This window comes from Perna viridis, chromosome 9 (assembly GCF_037379345.1).
Source record: "Perna viridis isolate PV_CMFRI_1.1 ecotype Kerala chromosome 9, ASM3737934v1, whole genome shotgun sequence".
Lineage (NCBI taxonomy): Eukaryota > Metazoa > Mollusca > Bivalvia > Mytilida > Mytilidae > Perna > Perna viridis.
The window spans coordinates 3,328,071-3,347,973 of NC_142453.1; the positions used below are offsets into that span (position 1 = coordinate 3,328,071).

The following is a 19,903-nucleotide window of genomic DNA, read 5'->3' on the forward strand; positions in this document are numbered from 1 at the left end:
GCGTCGGCTATAAAAGATAGTACTTGTTTTAAATTGTGAAAGTTATATTGAATACCATTCAGATTAAAAGTATGTACAGAATTCTTGAGAGTAGAGAAATAAATATACATATATATATATTATTTAAGTCTTTTGGTTGATTGATTATTGAAATGCCATTTCCTGCTGCAAAAATATAAGCCTCCAAGATTGTTATGAAAAGTGTTAATCTATAAAAACTTCTTTTTTTGCGAAACAGGAATAAGAATAAGCTGTTACCAAAATAGAATAACGTTAAACATAAACTTCTTCTATTTTGATTTTATTTTTTCTTCTTCCTGTGTTTGATTTATATATTGATCTTTCCAGTGTTGTCTTGCAAGTGGATTTTCCCTTGTGTGTACATGAGCATTTGCATTAGTGTGCAGGTAAGGAGAGAAGTTAATCACACGAAAACAATATTATAATGGTACAGAGAATGGTATAGAAACACTATACATAAATAAAGACATAAGTAAGAAGTAAACCAAGAGCATATACACCCTTGTTTTCACAAATGTCCATAATTCATGACTTTGGAGTTTCCTTGTTTTTTTTTTTTTTGTTTTTGTTTTTTTTTTTTGGTATATGAATAATAGTTGGATAGAAAAGTAAAAATTCCTAACCGCTCGCGGTTCAGGGAGCATTAACTGCCCCAACGTTCGTTATTTTATATTACTTGTTAATTAAAATAAACACAATCCTTAAATACTTTTTTGTATATGCGTGCGTGCAAGAATATTACATGCAGTGATCCACGTAAAATAAATTGCGAAACGTTTGACTGCTACAATACAATCAACAGTTTATGTACCAAAAACAATTGTGAATTGTTGTAGTAACATAATTATTAAAGACGACGGAAAAGTGCATTTCACTTAAATTGTAAAGAATTCTAGCCTGAATACGTACTTAATATAATACACGCACTATTATTGATTTAATGCTTGTTTTTTTTTTTTTTTTTTTTTTTTTTTTTTTTTTTTTTCGGAAATGTATATTATTTATTTACCTGCAATGATTGTCCAATGAAATACATTTTTCAATTTAAAAACACTGCTTCGTTATCTGGAAGTGAAAATATTTCACGTTTATGAGACGACCAATGAAATACATTTTAAGTAAATTTCTGTAACAGGAATTCCTTGTATTGATTGATTTTATTACCGGAAATGTGTGGTGTTCACCTACAAGGAATGTCCAATGAAATGCAACTCTGAGACTCATATAACAGAGCTTATCTATTCTCTTCCATTTTGTGTCTTCCTTGGCTAATAGAATATAGACAGAGAGGATAACCTTAGTGTAATCATTTTTATGACTACCATTGTTGTTTCTGTTGTGGCAGGTAGGAACCTGTTTCTTTGCTCACATTTTATGCAATTTGATTCAGAAATGAAAGATACTCTTTCATTAATGACTGTAGTAATAATCAAAATCAAGAATACGCATTGGTTAAAAATCACCTGACTGACTGGCTTAGAATGTGAGAAGGGCTTTTTAGGTTTTTTAGCTTGATATTTATTGAAATGATTATAGCCTGACTACTCATCCCATATCCTCCACTTCTCTTCGCCAAGAAAATTGGCATCAGCAATCAAAATGGATTGTTTGAATTTTTGGGAAAAAATGTAATTTGACCAAAACACACCACTGACTTATAAGTAATATTTACTATAAATTATGTGCGTTTTTTTTTTTTTTTGGTTTTTTTTTTTTTTTTGGACAATTTCTGTTTAAACATGAATTATCGTAGACCATTTTATTTTCATAGATATTCTGATATTAACATTCTAGTCATCTTATCTTATATGAATACAGCAAACCACTTTCTGAGGAATAAAACACAAATATACAACTCAAAACACGTAAAGGAGGGAACGTTTTTCATACTAGTTCAGAACCCAAATATCGGAAAACAGCCAATGTTCCCGCATAGTAAGGGTTATGAATCCACGAACTTGTGTATCTTCCCTAAGTAAGAAGAATTGGTATCCACGACTAAAATTACTTAAACAATATTTGAATAATACATATTAAAATCTAACATGAACATAAACTACTGTGAAAGTACTAAATTCGTGGATTTTCATGGATAAGGGAAAAAACACAAGTTCATGGATTTCGTGAATTCGTGATTTTTAAGTTTTTAGTATACACATCAATGGGAATCCCTTATTCGTTGGGAACCAAACTTCGTGGTTTGGTCTACCCACGAAAGCCACGAAAATTGTTTCCCAACAAACCAAAGATCTCTCGCAGTATATCAAGTCTCGCCACATTCAATCTAACATGAGTTAGAGGTATATGTGTTTACATGGACTTTGCAAAACGTAGTCATTATAAAAAATATTTTTTAATACGAACATTTCCCCTTTTCCTCTTCATTCTATTAAAGTTTAGAGGATACATGTATGACTTTCTTAACAGCAAAAAACACTGCTTTCCCTGATATTGGTACCATATTTTATTGTTGTGTATCTTTTGTTGTATTTTTATGTAGCAATCCAGATAAGAATCATGCAAAATGTGATTCATTGTTGGAAAGCCGACATATTTTTATTTTTGATATTTTGTTTAAAATGTTATAGTTAACAGAAATCAACATGTGGCTTTTCAAATAAACCTTGTTTTAGGAGATAAATATTATATATATAATGTACTGTGGAATTCAAAATTAAGGAAAATAATCTGCAAATGACACTGAAATACAATAGAAACTGTTTAATTTTCAATGTGGATAATTCCAAGAGCAGACAGAATGGAATGAAAAAATATATATTTTACCATATAGACCTATATAAGCAACTTAATAGCAAGAATAAACATGTGAAGCCTTTTTGGAGGTGTACCACATATTGCAGATTTTGTATATTCTTGCAATGATTACTACGTATAACCTTTTGATTTCTTATGCTTGTTTGTTGCCTCGTCAATATGATTTGCGATCAAAATGATTACACCTGTTTTTTACTTTTTTGCATGGTCTTAAAGAGACAGTGTAAGTGTGAATATGACATTTAATAAGGCTTTTATTACGGTAGATCATACCTATTACACTGGGCATTCTGTTCTATTATCTTACAATATATATATACATACGACTCTATTCGCTACACTTCTCCATCGGACCAATTTAATACAGGGAAGATAACGTAAACTTATAGAATGGTCTGAAAAATTCCCAACGATGTTAGAACTGACAAATTCGCGAGACTCGAACTCGTACCGCTGTGACATTTATGGCAACACCGCCTGCACAGATCCAGCGCCCTAGACCATTTGGCCAGCTAGGCTATATAAAAATATAGCTTTCGCTGGCCGGGTCATTCCTCCTCGTTGGATTAATCTAGAGCTCTAAGAGAAAAGCTTGTATTGTACTGTTTTTTACTTGATACTTATTTCGTTAGTTCGTTAGTCTTTCAAGCTTTGGCGTTGATTTCATAAAAAGTCGTAAGTAATGACGTCACAACCAAAAATAGCTTTGTGACATCATTACTTACGATCAATTTCACACTTACGACTTTTTGTAAAATTGACACCTGATGTTATTTAAACTTCTGTTTCATTCTAGTAAAGACTAATTTATAAATAAAGTAAAAGCTGTTCATAATATGGACTTATTTTGTTCAAATTGGTCGATTTGGAATTGACAAATTAATTTAAATATTTTACTGCTTGCCTGAATTGCATTTCCCCGTAACTTTTGATTAAAACAGGGATGTGATAAATGTTAACATGAAGCCATTAGAGTATTGCAGTCTCTTTAAGCACAAGAACATTTGAATAAAGGCTTTATTTCTATCTGCAAAGATCCTGAAAAATAGCTATTAATACAGTGTACAATTGTATAGAAAGGTCAACTAATCATATTCAAACCTTTGCGTATATAAAAAGTGCAAAAACATCTTCCATACAAATTATGTATGAAACGCCGGTTTAAGATTAATACTATTGATGTCACAAATATATGTTTATTGAAAGTTATCAATACACGTTTCATGAAACAAATGATTTCTTTTGAATTTTGAATTTTATTTTTCTGATCTATCTAATAAAAAATTGTTTGAATGTGGCAACATTTCTTAGATTTAATACAGAGAACGACTTTTAAAGGATAATGTAGAATAATGGATTTGATCGTAATAATATACTTTATATATCTGAACTAAATGTGAGGACATAATCTAGACGGCAACATGAAGAAATACGAATTTCGTTTAATTGTAGTATATGTGCATATTTGATATCATTCATGTTAAAATTAATTTAAATTTCAGCTGAATTCCCCTTTAACACATTTCTATGATTTATCCGAAATCTCAGTTCACAATTCTTAATTCTGCAACCACCAACAAGCCGTAACTAAAAAGGTGTTTTTGTGTAGATGGAAATCTATCTATGTAATTGTTTATGTCTGTTGGTTGGATGATTTCTGATATGTCATTTCCTGCTACAAAAATATACATAATTTCCCAAGATGATTTTAAATACTGTTTGTCCATCATTACTTCTTCCGTCTTGACTTTTTTTTTACTTACTCACTTGATTTTTTAATTTTTTTATTATTATTTGAATAACATTATAGTATTATTTGAATGTTTAGCTAATACAAAACGAATAAGGAAAACACTAAATCAAACATATACGATACGTAAAATATTATTAGTTTTATCATTGTCACGTTTAAGTGTCATAGGAGTCTTGCAAGAAGCATGAATTACTTACACTTGCGAAGCAACTGAGATAAAGTTTTAAGTTGAGTTCGATCGATTTACTAAGAGTATTTATTGTTTCGTTTACATCAAATAATTTCCCCTCGTTTGCACCTATTGCATTACTAGTTTGTTTAAGCAATCAATCACATCAGTATCTTACGAACATGCCTTCGACAGGTAAGGTTTCTGGTTTTGACTCAAGAAAACATTACCGTGATTTCAAACCCTCATTAAGAATGTTTTCAAGTCTTAACTAAATGACTCATGACCTTCAGTGATGCCGTAGGCGGGAAGGGTTTCTGTTCTCAACCGAAAAAAAGGTTAATGCATGCCGTCAGCAGATACGGTTTCTGCTCTAAGCTAAAACAATTGTACCGTCAATACATGCCGTCGACATGTAAGGTTACTGTTCTTAACCCAATAAGTCATTACCATCAGTACGTGCCGTCGGTAGGTAAGGTTTATGGTTTTAACTAAAGAAGTCAGTACCGTCAGAATACTTAACTCAAAAAGTCATTACTGTAAAATACATGCTCTTAACTCAAAATGTTAGTATCCAAATTGCGTGCCGTCGGTAGGGAAGTTTTTGGCTCCTATCTAAGAAAACGTTATTACCTTCAGTACACGCTTTCGGAAAGTATTGTCAAAACGTCAGTACCGTGTGTATATGCTGTCGGCAGTTAAAGTTGCTGTTCTCTACTCAAAACGTCAGTACCGTGTGTATATGCTGTCGGCAGGTAAAGTTGATGTTCTCTACTCAAAACGTCAGTACCGTGTGTATATGCTGTCGGCAGGTAAAGTTGCTGTTCTCTACTCAAAACGTCAGTACGTGTGGATATGCTGTCGGCAGGTAAAGTTGATGTTCTCTATTCAAAACGTCAGTACCGTGTGTATATGCTGTCGGCAGTTAAAGTTGCTGTTCCCTAGTATAAAACATCAGTACCGTGTGTATATACTGTCGGCAGGTAAAGTTTCAGTTCTCTACTCAAAACGTCAGTACGTGTGTATATGCTGTCGGCAGGTAAAGTTGCTGTTCTCTACTCAAAACGTCAGTATGTGTGTATATGCTGTCGGCAGGTAAAGTTGATGTTCTCTACTCAAAACGTCAGTACGTGTGTATATGCTGTCGGGAGGTAAAGTTTCAGTTCTCTACTCAAAACGTCAGTACGTGTGTATATGCTGTCGGGAGGTAAAGTTTCAGTTCTCTACTCAAAACGTCAGTACCGTGTGTATATGCTGTCGGCAGGTAAAGTTGATGTTCTCTACTCAAAACGTCAGTATGTGTGTATATGCTGTCGGCAGGTAAAGTTGCTGTTCTCTACTCAAAACATCAGTGCGTGTGCATATGCTGTCGGCAGGTAAAGTTTCAGTTCTCTACTCAAAACGTCAGTACGTGTGCATATGCTGTCGGCAGGTAAAGTTGCAGTTCTCTCCTCAAAACGTCAGTACGTGTGTATATGCTGTCGGCAGGTAAAGTTGCTGTTCTCTACTCAAAAAGTCAGTACGTATGTATATGCTGTCGGCAGGTAAAGTTGATGTTCTCTACTCAAAACGTCAGTACCGTGTGTACATGCCGTCAGAAGGTAAAGTTGCTGTTCTCTACTCAAAACGTCAGTACCGTGTGTACATGCCGTCAGAAGGTACTGTGTATATGCTGTCGGCAGGTAAAGTTGCTGTTCTCTACTCAAAAAGTCAGTACGTATGTATATGCTGTCGGCAGGTAAAGTTGCTGTTCTGTACTCAAAACGTCAGTACCGTGTGTATATGCTGTCGGCAGGTTGCTGTTCTCTACTCAAAACGTCAGTACGTGTGTATATGCTGTCGGCAGGTAAAGTTGATGTTCTCTACTCAAAACGTCAGTACCGTGTGTACATGCCGTCAGAAGGTAAAGTTGCTGTTCTCTACTCAAAACGTCAGTACGTGTGGATATGCTGTCGGCAGGTAAAGTTGATGTTCTCTATTCAAAACGTCAGTACCGTGTGTATATGCTGTCGGCAGTTAAAGTTGCTGTTCCCTAGTATAAAACATCAGTACCGTGTGTATATACTGTCGGCAGGTAAAGTTTCAGTTCTCTACTCAAAACGTCAGTACGTGTGTATATGCTGTCGGCAGGTAAAGTTGCTGTTCTCTACTCAAAACGTCAGTATGTGTGTATATGCTGTCGGCAGGTAAAGTTGATGTTCTCTACTCAAAACGTCAGTACGTGTGTATATGCTGTCGGGAGGTAAAGTTTCAGTTCTCTACTCAAAACGTCAGTACGTGTGTATATGCTGTCGGGAGGTAAAGTTTCAGTTCTCTACTCAAAACGTCAGTACCGTGTGTATATGCTGTCGGCAGGTAAAGTTGATGTTCTCTACTCAAAACGTCAGTATGTGTGTATATGCTGTCGGCAGGTAAAGTTGCTGTTCTCTACTCAAAACATCAGTGCGTGTGCATATGCTGTCGGCAGGTAAAGTTTCAGTTCTCTACTCAAAACGTCAGTACGTGTGCATATGCTGTCGGCAGGTAAAGTTGCAGTTCTCTCCTCAAAACGTCAGTACGTGTGTATATGCTGTCGGCAGGTAAAGTTGCTGTTCTCTACTCAAAAAGTCAGTACGTATGTATATGCTGTCGGCAGGTAAAGTTGATGTTCTCTACTCAAAACGTCAGTACCGTGTGTACATGCCGTCAGAAGGTAAAGTTGCTGTTCTCTACTCAAAACGTCAGTACCGTGTGTACATGCCGTCAGAAGGTACTGTGTATATGCTGTCGGCAGGTAAAGTTGCTGTTCTCTACTCAAAAAGTCAGTACGTATGTATATGCTGTCGGCAGGTAAAGTTGCTGTTCTGTACTCAAAACGTCAGTACCGTGTGTATATGCTGTCGGCAGGTTGCTGTTCTCTACTCAAAACGTCAGTACGTGTGTATATGCTGTCGGCAGGTAAAGTTGATGTTCTCTACTCAAAACGTCAGTACCGTGTGTACATGCCGTCAGAAGGTAAAGTTGCTGTTCTCTACTCAAAACGTCAGTACCGTGTGTACATGCCGTCAGAAGGTAAGGTTTCAGGTCTTAATTTTAAAAGTAATGTAAGTTCTTGCTGTCGGCATATCAAATTTCTGATTTTTACTCAAAAAGTCAATACCCACAGTTCATGCCGTCCGTCTTAGTTTTCTGGTCTTAACTAAATAAATCAATACAAATGTACAAACCATAATATCGTTTGGCTAGATCCTTCAATCTCAGTTTCCGCTATATAGATGACGTATTATCTTTAAACAATCCTAATTTCGGGGATTTGATACATCGCATCTACCCAAAAGAACTTGAGATAAAGGATACTACAGACACTGTGAAGTCAGCCTCATATCTTGATTTACACTTAGAAATCGATGGTAAAGGAAATCTATTGACCAAACTTTACGACAAACGTGATGACTTTTCATTCAGAATTGTCAAACTTTCCATTCATCTGTGGCAACATTCCTTCGGCACTTGCGTATGGAGTGTTCATATCACAACTCATACGATATGCCAGAGCTTGCCGAAACTACTCAGACTTTTTGTATCGCGCTAGAACTCTAACAAATAGGCTTCTGGAACAGGGTTGTGTTGCTACAAGATTGAAGTCATCACTACAGAAGTTTTATGGTCGTCATCATGAACTCGTGGATCGTTATGGTGTATCCATTAGCACCATGAAAACTGATTTATTCAACGGGTCATAGTTTTCCTTTTCATCGTTTGTCTACCCCGGACTTGACTTTTTATGAGCAACTCGGCGGGTGTTTCTAGAAAAGCAGAGGACGCTTACCCTACCGGTGTACCTGGTCCATGCTTCCAGGTTTTAGTGGAGTCCGAATTGCTCATTTGCTTTTGTTACTTTGTATGTGTGATTTTAGTTACTTTATGTTCTTTGTGTATGTCTATTTTATAACCTTGGTTCCCTTGATTACTCTTATACATTTATTGGGTCAACTTAATGTGCAAAACACTGCGCCTATATGTAACTGTTCTGTGCAACATTAACCCAAAAAGGCAGTACCGTCAGTACATAACGTCGGTCAGTAAGGTGTCAGGTCTTAACTCAAAAAGTCAACCTTGGCAGTACATGACATTGGAAGATAAGGATGCTGGTCTTATCTTAAACAGTTAGCTCTATATCCACATGGGGTCGGCTTTTGTGGTTTTTACTAAACCAAATTTTTTTCTTATTTTATTATTATTTCTTTTCCTTTTTTGTAAATATTACAAAGGACAAAACTCGATTGATTTTTTCCTGCTGGCATCATTGAGACACATCGATTAAATCTGTATACAATAATCTATCAAAAAAAAACATTGAAATATGTGGTATTTACCTACCAGAAATATCTAATGAAATGCAATTCACAGAAACATGTTTTAACGCGCACTCCTGGTCTTAATTAATCTCTTCTACCGGAAATATGTGGTATTCACATACAAAAATATCAAATGAAATATGTTTCCTAGTATAAAAGGTCAACGCGGCCACCTAGTCTTGATTAATTTTATTCACTGGAAACTTGTGGTGTTTACACGAAATTTCTAATGAAATGCAGTAGTGCAAACAAAAACGTATTCATGCGTCATCATAATCTTTCTTTTTCTGTTTTACCGCACAAATGTGTCGGACTCGCTTAAATGAAATTTCTAATTTATTGCAGTTCTAAGTAAACATGTTCTGATGTGCTATCATAGTCTTGATTTATCTCTTATCCCGGGTAGGCGTCGTTTTACTATTAAAATTCATCTTTTTTTTTCATAGATAATGAATTATACATGATACAAGTATTATTCCTTGAAATAATTACCTTCTCACCCTCAGCACATTTCATTGCTTTCTTTGTTGTTTTGGTATAAACGATTTATTTTCTTTGCGTACGTAGTGATTTTAGAAAATGCTCAGTATTCATCAATGCCTCATTCATTTTAAATTACTTATTACTTATTCACTTCCCAGTAGCTTTTGATTAAAATTTAACAGTGATAGTATACATGTATCTACTAGAGGATTGTAACCTTATTAAGTACGTGAACATTTGAAGAAAGTCGTTAATTCTGTCTGCAATGATCCTAGAAGTCTACAAATTACAATACAATGAATAGTTAGGTCTACTAATCATTTCAACAATCTTGGATAGATGTAAAATGTGTAAACAATATCATTACAGTTTATATAGGAATCGGTTTAAGATAGCAATACAATTGATGTTATAATTTCATGTTCATTAAATAGTAGCCTTTATAAAAATCAGTCAGGACATGATTCATGCATTTCAAAAACCTGTCGAATTCAGTGTCATTTCTTGTTCAAAAACAGTTATAGACCACATAACCAGTCTTAGATTTTCATTTGGGTGTTGTGCAGTGAAGATAAAATTTAAATAGATTGTACATGAAATTAGCACTATTAAGAGTTTTCGCTCTTGTTTTAGTTTGATTTGATTGATTTTAGTGGGAGTTTACAGTGTAGTTTTCTCAATAGTAATGAACCAAACAAGAACGGACTGTTGGCACATACATGTAAAGACCAAAAAAAGATCATTTGTTCCGGTTTTTTCTCTACACCATGAATCACCTTTCCATTGGCAGAGTCTGATTTTTATATGGACTGGTACTTATTATACGTTTCTTTAAAGAAATGTTGATTTCCGTGGCAACGGGTTTGCAAAAATAAAAGTTTCTGCTAGCTTCGTTGTAAATATGTCGTATAAATTTATTTTAGCAATTAACAAAGCACTTGATGTATCCGGATGATTTTGATCTATGTAGAAAATGGCTTTTAAATCATGTAAATATATACGTGTGTATATATGATATCTTCCAGATTAAATTATTTTGACCTACATCTGCAGTCCCATGTTAAACATTTCTATTACTTATCCAAAATCTTAATTTTGAATTCGCAATATTCCATCCAAATATACAAACAATCCTAAAAAGATGTGTTTTAAATGCCATTTTCTGCTCTGATTTATATTTAACTTCCAATGTTGATGTAAAAACATATTGTGTGTCCATCAAGACTTCGTTTAGACTTAAGTATATGTGAATTGTTGACTGATTTTTTTAGCTGCGACTATGGCAAGCTGTTGATAAAAACAAAAAACAAAATATAAAATCGAATATATAAAATTGACTCTTCAAAACCCACAGAATTTGGAAAATTGGCACGCAGCCTTGCAAATAAGCCACTTTTACGAGTGGTTTGTTAGTTCTCTATGATTCAGGGGAGGATCCAGACACTTTGATAAGATGGGTCTAAGACTTGAATACTCAGAAAAGGGGTGATAGGACATTATTTGCCGTTTTTGTCAATTTTACACATGAAATTGACAAATTTTCCAACAAAAAATGGATGCTTGACCCCAGTACCCCTGGATACACCACTGCGATTGATAACCACTATGAACAATCGATTAACAATTTACAAAAAATGAATTACATGCGTTTACAAAAACAGTTCTCGATTCAGTGCGGTGACTATAAGCAATTGACGAATGTTTCAGATATTGTTATGAATTATTGCAAGCACATCGCGAATTTTAACGATATTGTCCAGGTGTAAACGGATGATTTATGATGGTAAATGATAGCAAAACTATCTTTACAAACATTTGCGGTTAGGCTACAAGTGTTTTTCAAATGATAATAATTTATTTACAAGTGGAGCTGCATTTACTCATGAATTTACGCCATACCGCCACTTCTATTCTTCAATTGAACATTCAGGGGAAGGGGGTTTGACATAATTTACGAGAGAAAAACCGCCATTATAGATGTGGCTCGATCATCTGCAATGCAACAACCCCAACCTAGCGATCACATGGTGTTTCGAACATCTATTTGGATCAACTGATTATTTATTGACTTATTTCTGTGATCCCGGCCATGTTCTCCATCAGTAGCCAAAGTCATATCGATAATTTGCTTGCATTGCTTACGCGTAATCAAAACTATAGCAGTTGATTGTTGTTTTAGTTCTAGAATCGAAAGTAATAAGCATTATTTTTGTACAATCAGTGCCCTTGGTATAAAGTAGCCATCAAATATCATCTCTACAGTGCTCAATCCAGTTTCCTATACTGAAGTCTACTGTACCATATTAAATATATATACTGTTTTTTAGTCAAGACAAAACCTTTGTCTCAATTAATTTGAATACTAGTCTTAATGATTTATAGTTTTAATGGTAAACTTGTTAAGCGCTTGACAATTTGTAAAAGCTGGTGCTTCGAAAGCTTTAGATCTAAAAACAACGGCTTGTTATATCTGTATAATAAGAAACCCCCCACCTCACCGCAGATTCGCGGTCTGGGTTTTTATTTTTTATATTTAGCAGAACAAAGAACAATATCATGTTTATTGGACCGTTGCATATTATTCTACAACCAAAAACCTTATACAAATTATTGCTACATATTCCCACCGTTCTCGACTGAATTGGTGTTTATTTGTTATTGACATTTGCAATAAATTATATATCTTTTTGAAAATGTCTGGGAATGTATGTCTATGAGTTGTTAAGGGAACCAAGGTTATAGGGTAATCAACAAAATGTAATCCGGGGACAAAAACAAGACATTGAAAACAGACATATACAACAAAGTACATAAAGTAACTAAAATCATACATACAAAGTAACAAAAGCAAATGCGCAACTCGGACACCACTAAAAAATGTGAGCATGGACCAGATGCACCGGTAGGGTAAGCGTATATATTTTTATATAGCCTAGTTGGCCGATTGGCCTCGGGTAGTGCACGTAGTTTAGGCGGTGTTTTAAACTCGATTATATATGTTTCCGTATTGGGGAAAGTATGTTTGCGCCAAAATCACTATAGCATGTAGCATGTTTGTTCATTTAATAGTTGTGAATCATTATCTTTTTGTAGACTATAAAAACTTTATTTAATAAAACCTGAGACTGAGGCAACGGAAAATATCAATGATGGTCCTGAAATTACATAATTGTCAGTTGTGGATACTGATCGTACAACTTTTACCATCTGTACACCTACAAACATGCATACAATGCTTGTGCACGAACACTGTTGTAGATTGCCCTTTTCGGAGTTTGACGACAGTTCCTAGTGGATTCCCAAATGGTACAACAGTCATGTATGAGTCCATATTTTATAATCGTATAAAACACTTTCTTCTTGAAATTCATCAACTTGTGAACCGATTCCCTTTAAACCAAAATGAAATGTATGCAATGTTAACTAGTAAGTCTGACCGAATTAGTAATTAACTGCTTTGGAAAAGGAATGAATTTTAATTTTCATTATGAATTTGTACATTCCTTAAGCAATTATTAAGTTATAGGAATAGGTATCAGACAGGCCCGTAGTAATAGGCCAAGGAAGTGAACTCAATGCGAAATTAGCCCTTAAATTGATTTGATAAAATATGCAATTCAAAACCTAAGATTTTTTGTTATTTACACTATGTAGATCTGGTATGCTGAATATGTTTTATAGCACAACCGTTAACCTATTCTATCTCGTTCCTTTCAAATATCGTCCCTTTTTCAATGCCTCAATAGAGTTAAAAATGCAAAGCTCGGATGTAGACTGTGCCTTATTCATATTAATGGTTGATAGATCATCCAGTGTAATTGTTACTATATTGAATTGTTATTGAAGGGCACTACGTAAATACTGCCAAAACAATCCGTCTTTTCATTCACTTATCGTTCTCCTACATCGATTTCTAACATAATAGTTTATTATTCTAATCCTGATTTTGCATACAACCGTTTTATGTCTGTTTGTCTTTATGTTTGACAGAAATTTAATATTAAATCAAATAACACATATCGCAGATAGCAGTTTTGCTGGACTATCGGAAGTGAAGGAACTGTAAGTTGAAATATAAGGTCCGGGCTTGATCAAGAAATTGAGAGATTCCAGGCTTTTATTAGTTATTTGTGCTTATATTTTTTTCGCGAAATAAACAAATAAGAATCCCATCAAAAAGGTGTTAGGACTATCAGAACAACCTTTCCCAGAATCTAACTGATACGCCGGTCACTGTGATTTCAGTCAACTAGGACGTATCTTTCCTTATAGTTTAACAAAAAGTTATCGATGTGAGTTATAAGTACTTCTCTGTCTAAGAATCAGGCAAAATGTGTATAAAGTGTGGCACATAAAAAGAAACCGCCAGAAAAAAAATAATAATAGTGTTTGAAAAGTTTGCCTTATTAAGAAATTGATTCGTCAAGTTTATTTTTAAAGCACTTTAGAAATGGCGGGAAAATTTCCCTGCACTGTTTTCCTATATAAGCAATCAAACAATATCAATTCAAATGATACTGTAGGATAAATTCAAATAACTTTTCGATTGTTTTCCAGATGTATTGAATATATCTAAGGCACAAATGATTGAATTGGAAAAAATGATGTGCCACCCATTGCCTGATTCTTTAAAAAGAGTGGTACTGAAAGAATGTACTGTTTTTCTACGAAGTACATGATAAGAAACTTAACTATTAACGATCCGTTCTCGGTATTGCAGGTTTACTTCCTACTAGACTGATATCTGGCACGCATTGCTTTCAATGTCGGAAATCAAATTCGTATTAATTACCGTTATGACGAATTCGTCATCTTTAACATTTTAACCAATCAATTTCGTGGTGGCAAATTAGGTAGGTAGGGAAGTACTTATTTGTCATCTAACACAATTTGTAGTCGGTACAAAGTATATTACTATAATAATCGCACGGTAAACTCAGTTTGTAGAACTTTTGTTCTTCTTGCGAGCGAGAAATATATCATTGATATGAGAACTCTTGTAACGAGTGATGAACTTGTTTAATGAGTTACTCATTTCAGTTTTTGCAAATTTTGTTATTGTCTCGTGTCACAAATATAATAGTTTCTTGGAATAGCACCCGACTCCAGCACTTCAGCATTTGGAAACTTGCATTTGATCGGTTTCTAACAATAAAAAAAAACATATATCAAACATACCAAATTCTTGTTACTTTCGCCAGATTTTTGTGTCCTTTACGTGTAGAATTTCGTGTATTTAATGATGGTGCGTTATCTTCCTTTGTTCCAGGTCTTTATCACGGAACCAAATTACAACAGTTTCATCTCATGCCTTTGGAGACCTTTTAAACTTGAAAAAAATGTAAGAATGCAGCTGTAAGATAGATAACACGTTCGATACTTAATATAATTCGTCGTCTTCAATTTCTTTTGATTACAATATATATCCATGCAATTGGTGCTGACATTGATAACCATATAACTGTATCATACTTCAAGTCATTATTTTATTTGTTCTTTTTTTATTTCAGATATTTAGACAATAATAAACTCACAAGTTTGCCACAGGGATTATTTGCCAAAAATCCTCTACTTCTGCACGTGTAAGTCTAATAAACCTAATTTATTTTAGATAATATAACACGGTTAATGATCATATAAGGATATCAAACACAGTCAGATAAGAGGTACATCCATGTTTATATCAGGCCTAAATGGTTCGAGTAGGTCCTAGAAATAAGTTCCATTTCTCCACGTTTTGGCCATTGTTTTGGATTTTGACATTTTGGAATCACCCTATTTCTGGTGATTTGATATCTCTTTCACCAATATTTTATACAAATAAAGGGAAATACGCGTGTTTGAAAAAAAGAAGAACAAACATTATTCTGTTAAAAATACACATAGAATGACGCTAGAATGGCTCCTGTTTATAATTCTTTGCTCCTGTTAAATATGTCTGTATCCTGTTCATTGTTCCTGTCTCCTACATATTCCTGGTTACTATTAAATATTCCTAGCTCATTTTTACTATTTCTGGCTCATGTTCAATACTTTGGCTCTTGTTCCCTACTGACTGTTTACTATTCCTTGCCCCTGTTTATAATTTCAGGCGCCAACTTACTCCTGACTCCTGTTCACTATTCATGGCTCCTTTTTTTATATTTTTTTAACTTTTGTTCACTATTCCGGACTCATGTTCGATATTACTGACTTCTGTTTACTATTCTTGGCTCCTGCTTATTCCTGGCTCCTGTTCACTACAACTAGCTCCTGTTTGTACTTTGGTCCTGCTTATTCTTGGAACCAATTTACTATTTCTGGCTCCTGTTTACTATTCCTGGCTCATGTTCACTATTCCAGACTCTTGTTTACTATTCCTGGCTCCTGTTCACTATTTCTGGCCTCTGTTTACTAACTCTGGCTCCTATTAATTCCAGCATCATATACACTATTCTATTTTAATCACTTAGTCTATCTATGTGTGTGTCCTATTTGCAATGTTTGCCATTTCAATGCTTACTTCTAATCTGTCCCTATTTTATGTTCCTGTTTTAATCTTTCACCATTCCATAGTTTCTGTTAACAATACACTATCCAAACCCGAAATTCAAGTTACGATTTCATTTTACAATTAATTAAAACTTTAAATAATTGTTTCCTTTTATCTATATTCTTTTCAGAAAACTTCACTCAAACGAAATGACATACTTATCAAGAAATGTATTCCAACCTGTGACAAACATCGTCATATTGTAAGTTTGCATACCATAAGAAGCCTTGTCTATACATAATGTACCTATCAATTAGCTGATATGTACAGTGTTCTATAATGCACGATTTAACAAAGACTACCTTCTAGGAAACGATTCCACTTTATGCCTTTGAAGAAGTATTTATATAATAACAATGTACAACATACATATAATTGAAAATAAACAACAGGATGAACAAAGCATGAAGAATGATCGGAGTAAGCGGTACAATTAACATTAAACAAGATATTGTTATTTAATATGTAAAATATGTCAAATAGATTTGTTGAAAATTAAAACACGACAACTTAGAATATAGCGGTCAATTTCACGAAAATGCGTAGATGTCAAATCAATTTTAAGATATGACGAAAATATAGGAAATAGTCTAGTAATGTCATAACCTACGATTAAGTTTACACTTTTGTGAAAATCGGCCACTCATTTGTTTTAAATCATATTTTTCAGAATAATTGTGATAGAAAGATCGAAAAAAATGTGTCTTTATTTTAGGCAAATAAATGACAATAACTTTCCGATCGAATGTTGCTCAATGACAGATTTTATTTCTTGGGCTTCCAACCAGATGTCACTCACTCCGATTACAGCAGAATGTCCTGATTTTGGAGATACCTCTTTTATTGATATCAAAACTTTTAATATATCAGCTTGCAACGGTATGTTGAAAATGATTGATAAAAAGGTAATTTTTATAACACTTTGCAAGGCTTGACGCTTAGAATATAAGACGCTGAAAGAAAATTTTGCTGGAAATATTGTAGATTGCGAAAACAGATATTCGAAAATTATGCGACTTGTGGGTTAACCCGAATATGTTTGATACACTTTTTCGAAATAGAGAAAATAAGAAAACGCTGCCACAACCATTGCTTTTTGTGTTAATTAGTATTTTTATGTATTTGTATTTATCTCTCTGTGTCTAGGAATATGAGCTCGTAGATGACTTGTTTTAGAAAAATCCCCGGGAGATCAGAACAGTATTTTATGCAGTAATATATCTTAATTCTTTTGCCTTTTTTACGCATTTCCTAGGGGAATAATGGGTTGCCCCTTTAGGCACATTTTAATAATATTTTAATCTTATGAAAAGAATGATATAGTTTGATTCTCATAGAATTTCAATAGTCATTCCCTAAGGAAACATGACGGTATTTCCCAATCGTAATGTCTTTAGTAAGTTATTCTAATTGATAATTTCAGTGAAAATTTATGTTTTATTGTATTTAAATACAATATCATTCTGACGTTGAATGAGAATGATATAGTATTTTGAAATAGCGTTAGTAAGTCTCGTTCTAGTTTCATTTCCCACTCGGGAATTGGCGAAGACCGCTCTGCATTTTATTGTTTACATCCTTGCTCTCGAAACGCTGCATTATAATGCAAAACCTTCTAATTTATGCTTTTCTTTACATATTTATCATGTGATAAAATATCATCAAGTTCATTATACGTTACTATATGTAAGGAACTGGTGTGGACAGACCAGAAACTTCGACAGAACCTACGAGTGAGTACTGTATGAAGAAGTGGTCGGTAAAAAGTGATGAGATTCGATGTTTTGTTTAATTAAACAGATAATTATTGGTGCAAAAATACATATTCGTTAAACGCGTACATTTAAGGCTAGATAAAAGTTCCTAAATAGAACCGATACGATAAATTGACGAAATAAATGTGCTTGTCAATAACATTCTATTTAGAAAATACCTGAAGGATTTGAAAACTAGTGTATATTTATGTGAATTTATTACATTTTAACATGTAATTCTAAGAGTAGCAACACATTGTTTTCGACAGGAAATTTAAGTTGCCTCACTAAGCCTCTTTTCAACAACCATCCATTCTTATGGATAATACTTATAGGTTTCATGATGAGTGAAAATTGAATATCACAAAATATCAACTCGAGTTATTTGATTTGTTATAATGTTGCAATTTTGCGATATTCAACTTTCACGAGTTATCAACTTTTCTCTCTATGTTCCCTTTTGAATAATTTGGCCCCTTGACATTCGGCATTTCAATCCAATCAGGTTTTATAGAATATGATTCACAATCACACAACAACCAATTTTTCTTTCACTAGTTCGTATCACATCGTCCATGCATGGTGTAATATAGTAAATATCTAACCGTCCAAGAAGTAGATATAACGACCAAATCATAGAGAAATCTAAATTTCCATCCTATTTCTCTCTAAATACCCAAGACGAACGAACGATTGCTTTCATGCTATTTATTTCTACACATAATTTTCAGTGGAATTTTATACTACTATACTTTGATTAGATTTTATTATAAGTTAAGACACATTTGATTAGTTTAAGTTGACCTTCATGATTGTTATTAATATGGTATATTTAAGAAGAAAATAAATATTGCGAAGGTCATCGTCCATCTTTATTATTCTAGCAACGACTGTTGACATACCAGAACCTTCAACTAAACCTACGAGTGAGTATTCAATGAAGGGGCAGAAATAAAATATTAAACTTATCCACCTTGTATTTGTTATGGTAACTTACACGAACTTGTGGTATTGCATTTTATTAGGGGAAATGACACATTATTTTTTTCAGAATGGTGTATATTTGTTTATTTTGCGACAATAATAAAGTAATCTCTTAGTACTGCTTAGTAATTTATTTACTTTTTTGTTATGACTTTAAAGTATTTGTCATATCTTAGCAGATGCATTTTTATTATAACTGTTTCATTGCATTTTTTTTTCAAGGATAACCGCTTATATATTTCTCTCTAAAAAAAACCATAAAACATAAGTTTTTCATTTCGTCCATACTAAACATACTTATATATTGATGGTGTCGTTCTGATATTGTGTACTTTCAATTCAAACATTTTACAGCTTGGTACAACCATCGATGGAACACGGGGTATCCATGGGTCCTGACTCCTATACCATATGTTTCTTGGACGGGTGTCTACTTTTATCCGTTTATACCATTCTTTCCCTTGACCAAATACTACAACACCATGAACTTCTATCCCTGGGTTCATGCGTATCATAGAAATCACTGGAGTTCTCATGATTACAAGCTAATCTACAGAGAATACAACTATTGAACAGCAAGACAAAAAGATTTCAATCAAGGTTATATTTCATTATAATCAAATTATTATGTGAGGTTATCGTAGCAACCAGGATCAACTAATACAGATAGAAACTTATAGGAAGGCTAGTAAAATAAAGAATGAAAGACATTTGTTCTATTTTATTCTATTTTCTTGTTTTTTTTATGTACAGTATTAAATGAAATTTTAATTTTAACAGAAAATATGTTTTACCTTTTCAGATTAAGTATTTCAAAGGGCTTAACTTCGACATATACCGACCCCTTACTGGAAGTAGTCATTACTATATATGTTTGATTGAAATAAATTTGCAGTAAAATATTTTTCTGCTTTTTTTTTATCAGATGCACATAAGTAATTTCGGAACTATACTGAAGGTTAAAATCGAATGAACTAAATATTTCAATTACAATTTATATTATTGCATTCTGCTCTTTGTTCAATGGGAAAAAATGGTGGGGCGTCGTAAGGCGAGTGGCGTGTTTCCAGTGCCCGTGTAATAATTCGTTGGGTA

The 19,903-nt window shown here is 33.7% G+C and overlaps 1 protein-coding gene across 5 annotated transcripts; it reads left to right on the forward strand.

The window, feature by feature from the left end:
• Nucleotides 1-334: 334 nt before the first annotated feature.
• LOC148606134 (uncharacterized) lies at nt 335-19,696 on the forward strand. 5 transcript variants are annotated; one of them, XM_088546487.1, is made up of 11 exons: nt 335-407; nt 12,632-12,857; nt 13,529-13,600; nt 14,808-14,879; nt 15,049-15,120; nt 16,201-16,272; nt 16,786-16,949; nt 17,762-17,803; nt 18,709-18,750; nt 19,163-19,408; nt 19,611-19,696. In XM_088546487.1, exons 2-10 carry the CDS (start codon nt 12,685-12,687, stop codon nt 19,378-19,380), a joined length of 927 nt encoding a protein of 308 aa, XP_088402613.1. In that variant the 5' UTR covers nt 335-407; nt 12,632-12,684; the 3' UTR covers nt 19,381-19,408; nt 19,611-19,696. The 5 variants fall into 5 exon arrangements, with proteins under 5 accessions (XP_088402613.1, XP_088402616.1, XP_088402614.1 ...); XM_088546485.1 differs by lacking the exon at nt 335-407 and adding an exon at nt 1,144-1,366; XM_088546488.1 differs by lacking the exons at nt 335-407; nt 17,762-17,803 and adding an exon at nt 1,140-1,366.
• Nucleotides 19,697-19,903: the final 207 nt, after the last annotated feature.

Excerpts from the sequence above, each read along its gene's own strand:
- LOC148606134 (XM_088546487.1), top strand. The coding sequence starts at position 12,685 with ATGATGGTCCTGAAATTACATAATTGTCAGTTGTGGATACTGATCGTA. Across the intron at positions 16,950-17,761 it reads TAATATATCAGCTTGCAACG|GAACTGGTGTGGACAGACCA; the intron begins GTATGTTGAAAA and ends ACTATATGTAAG. Across the intron at positions 17,804-18,708 it reads AACTTCGACAGAACCTACGA|CAACGACTGTTGACATACCA; the intron begins GTGAGTACTGTA and ends TTATTATTCTAG.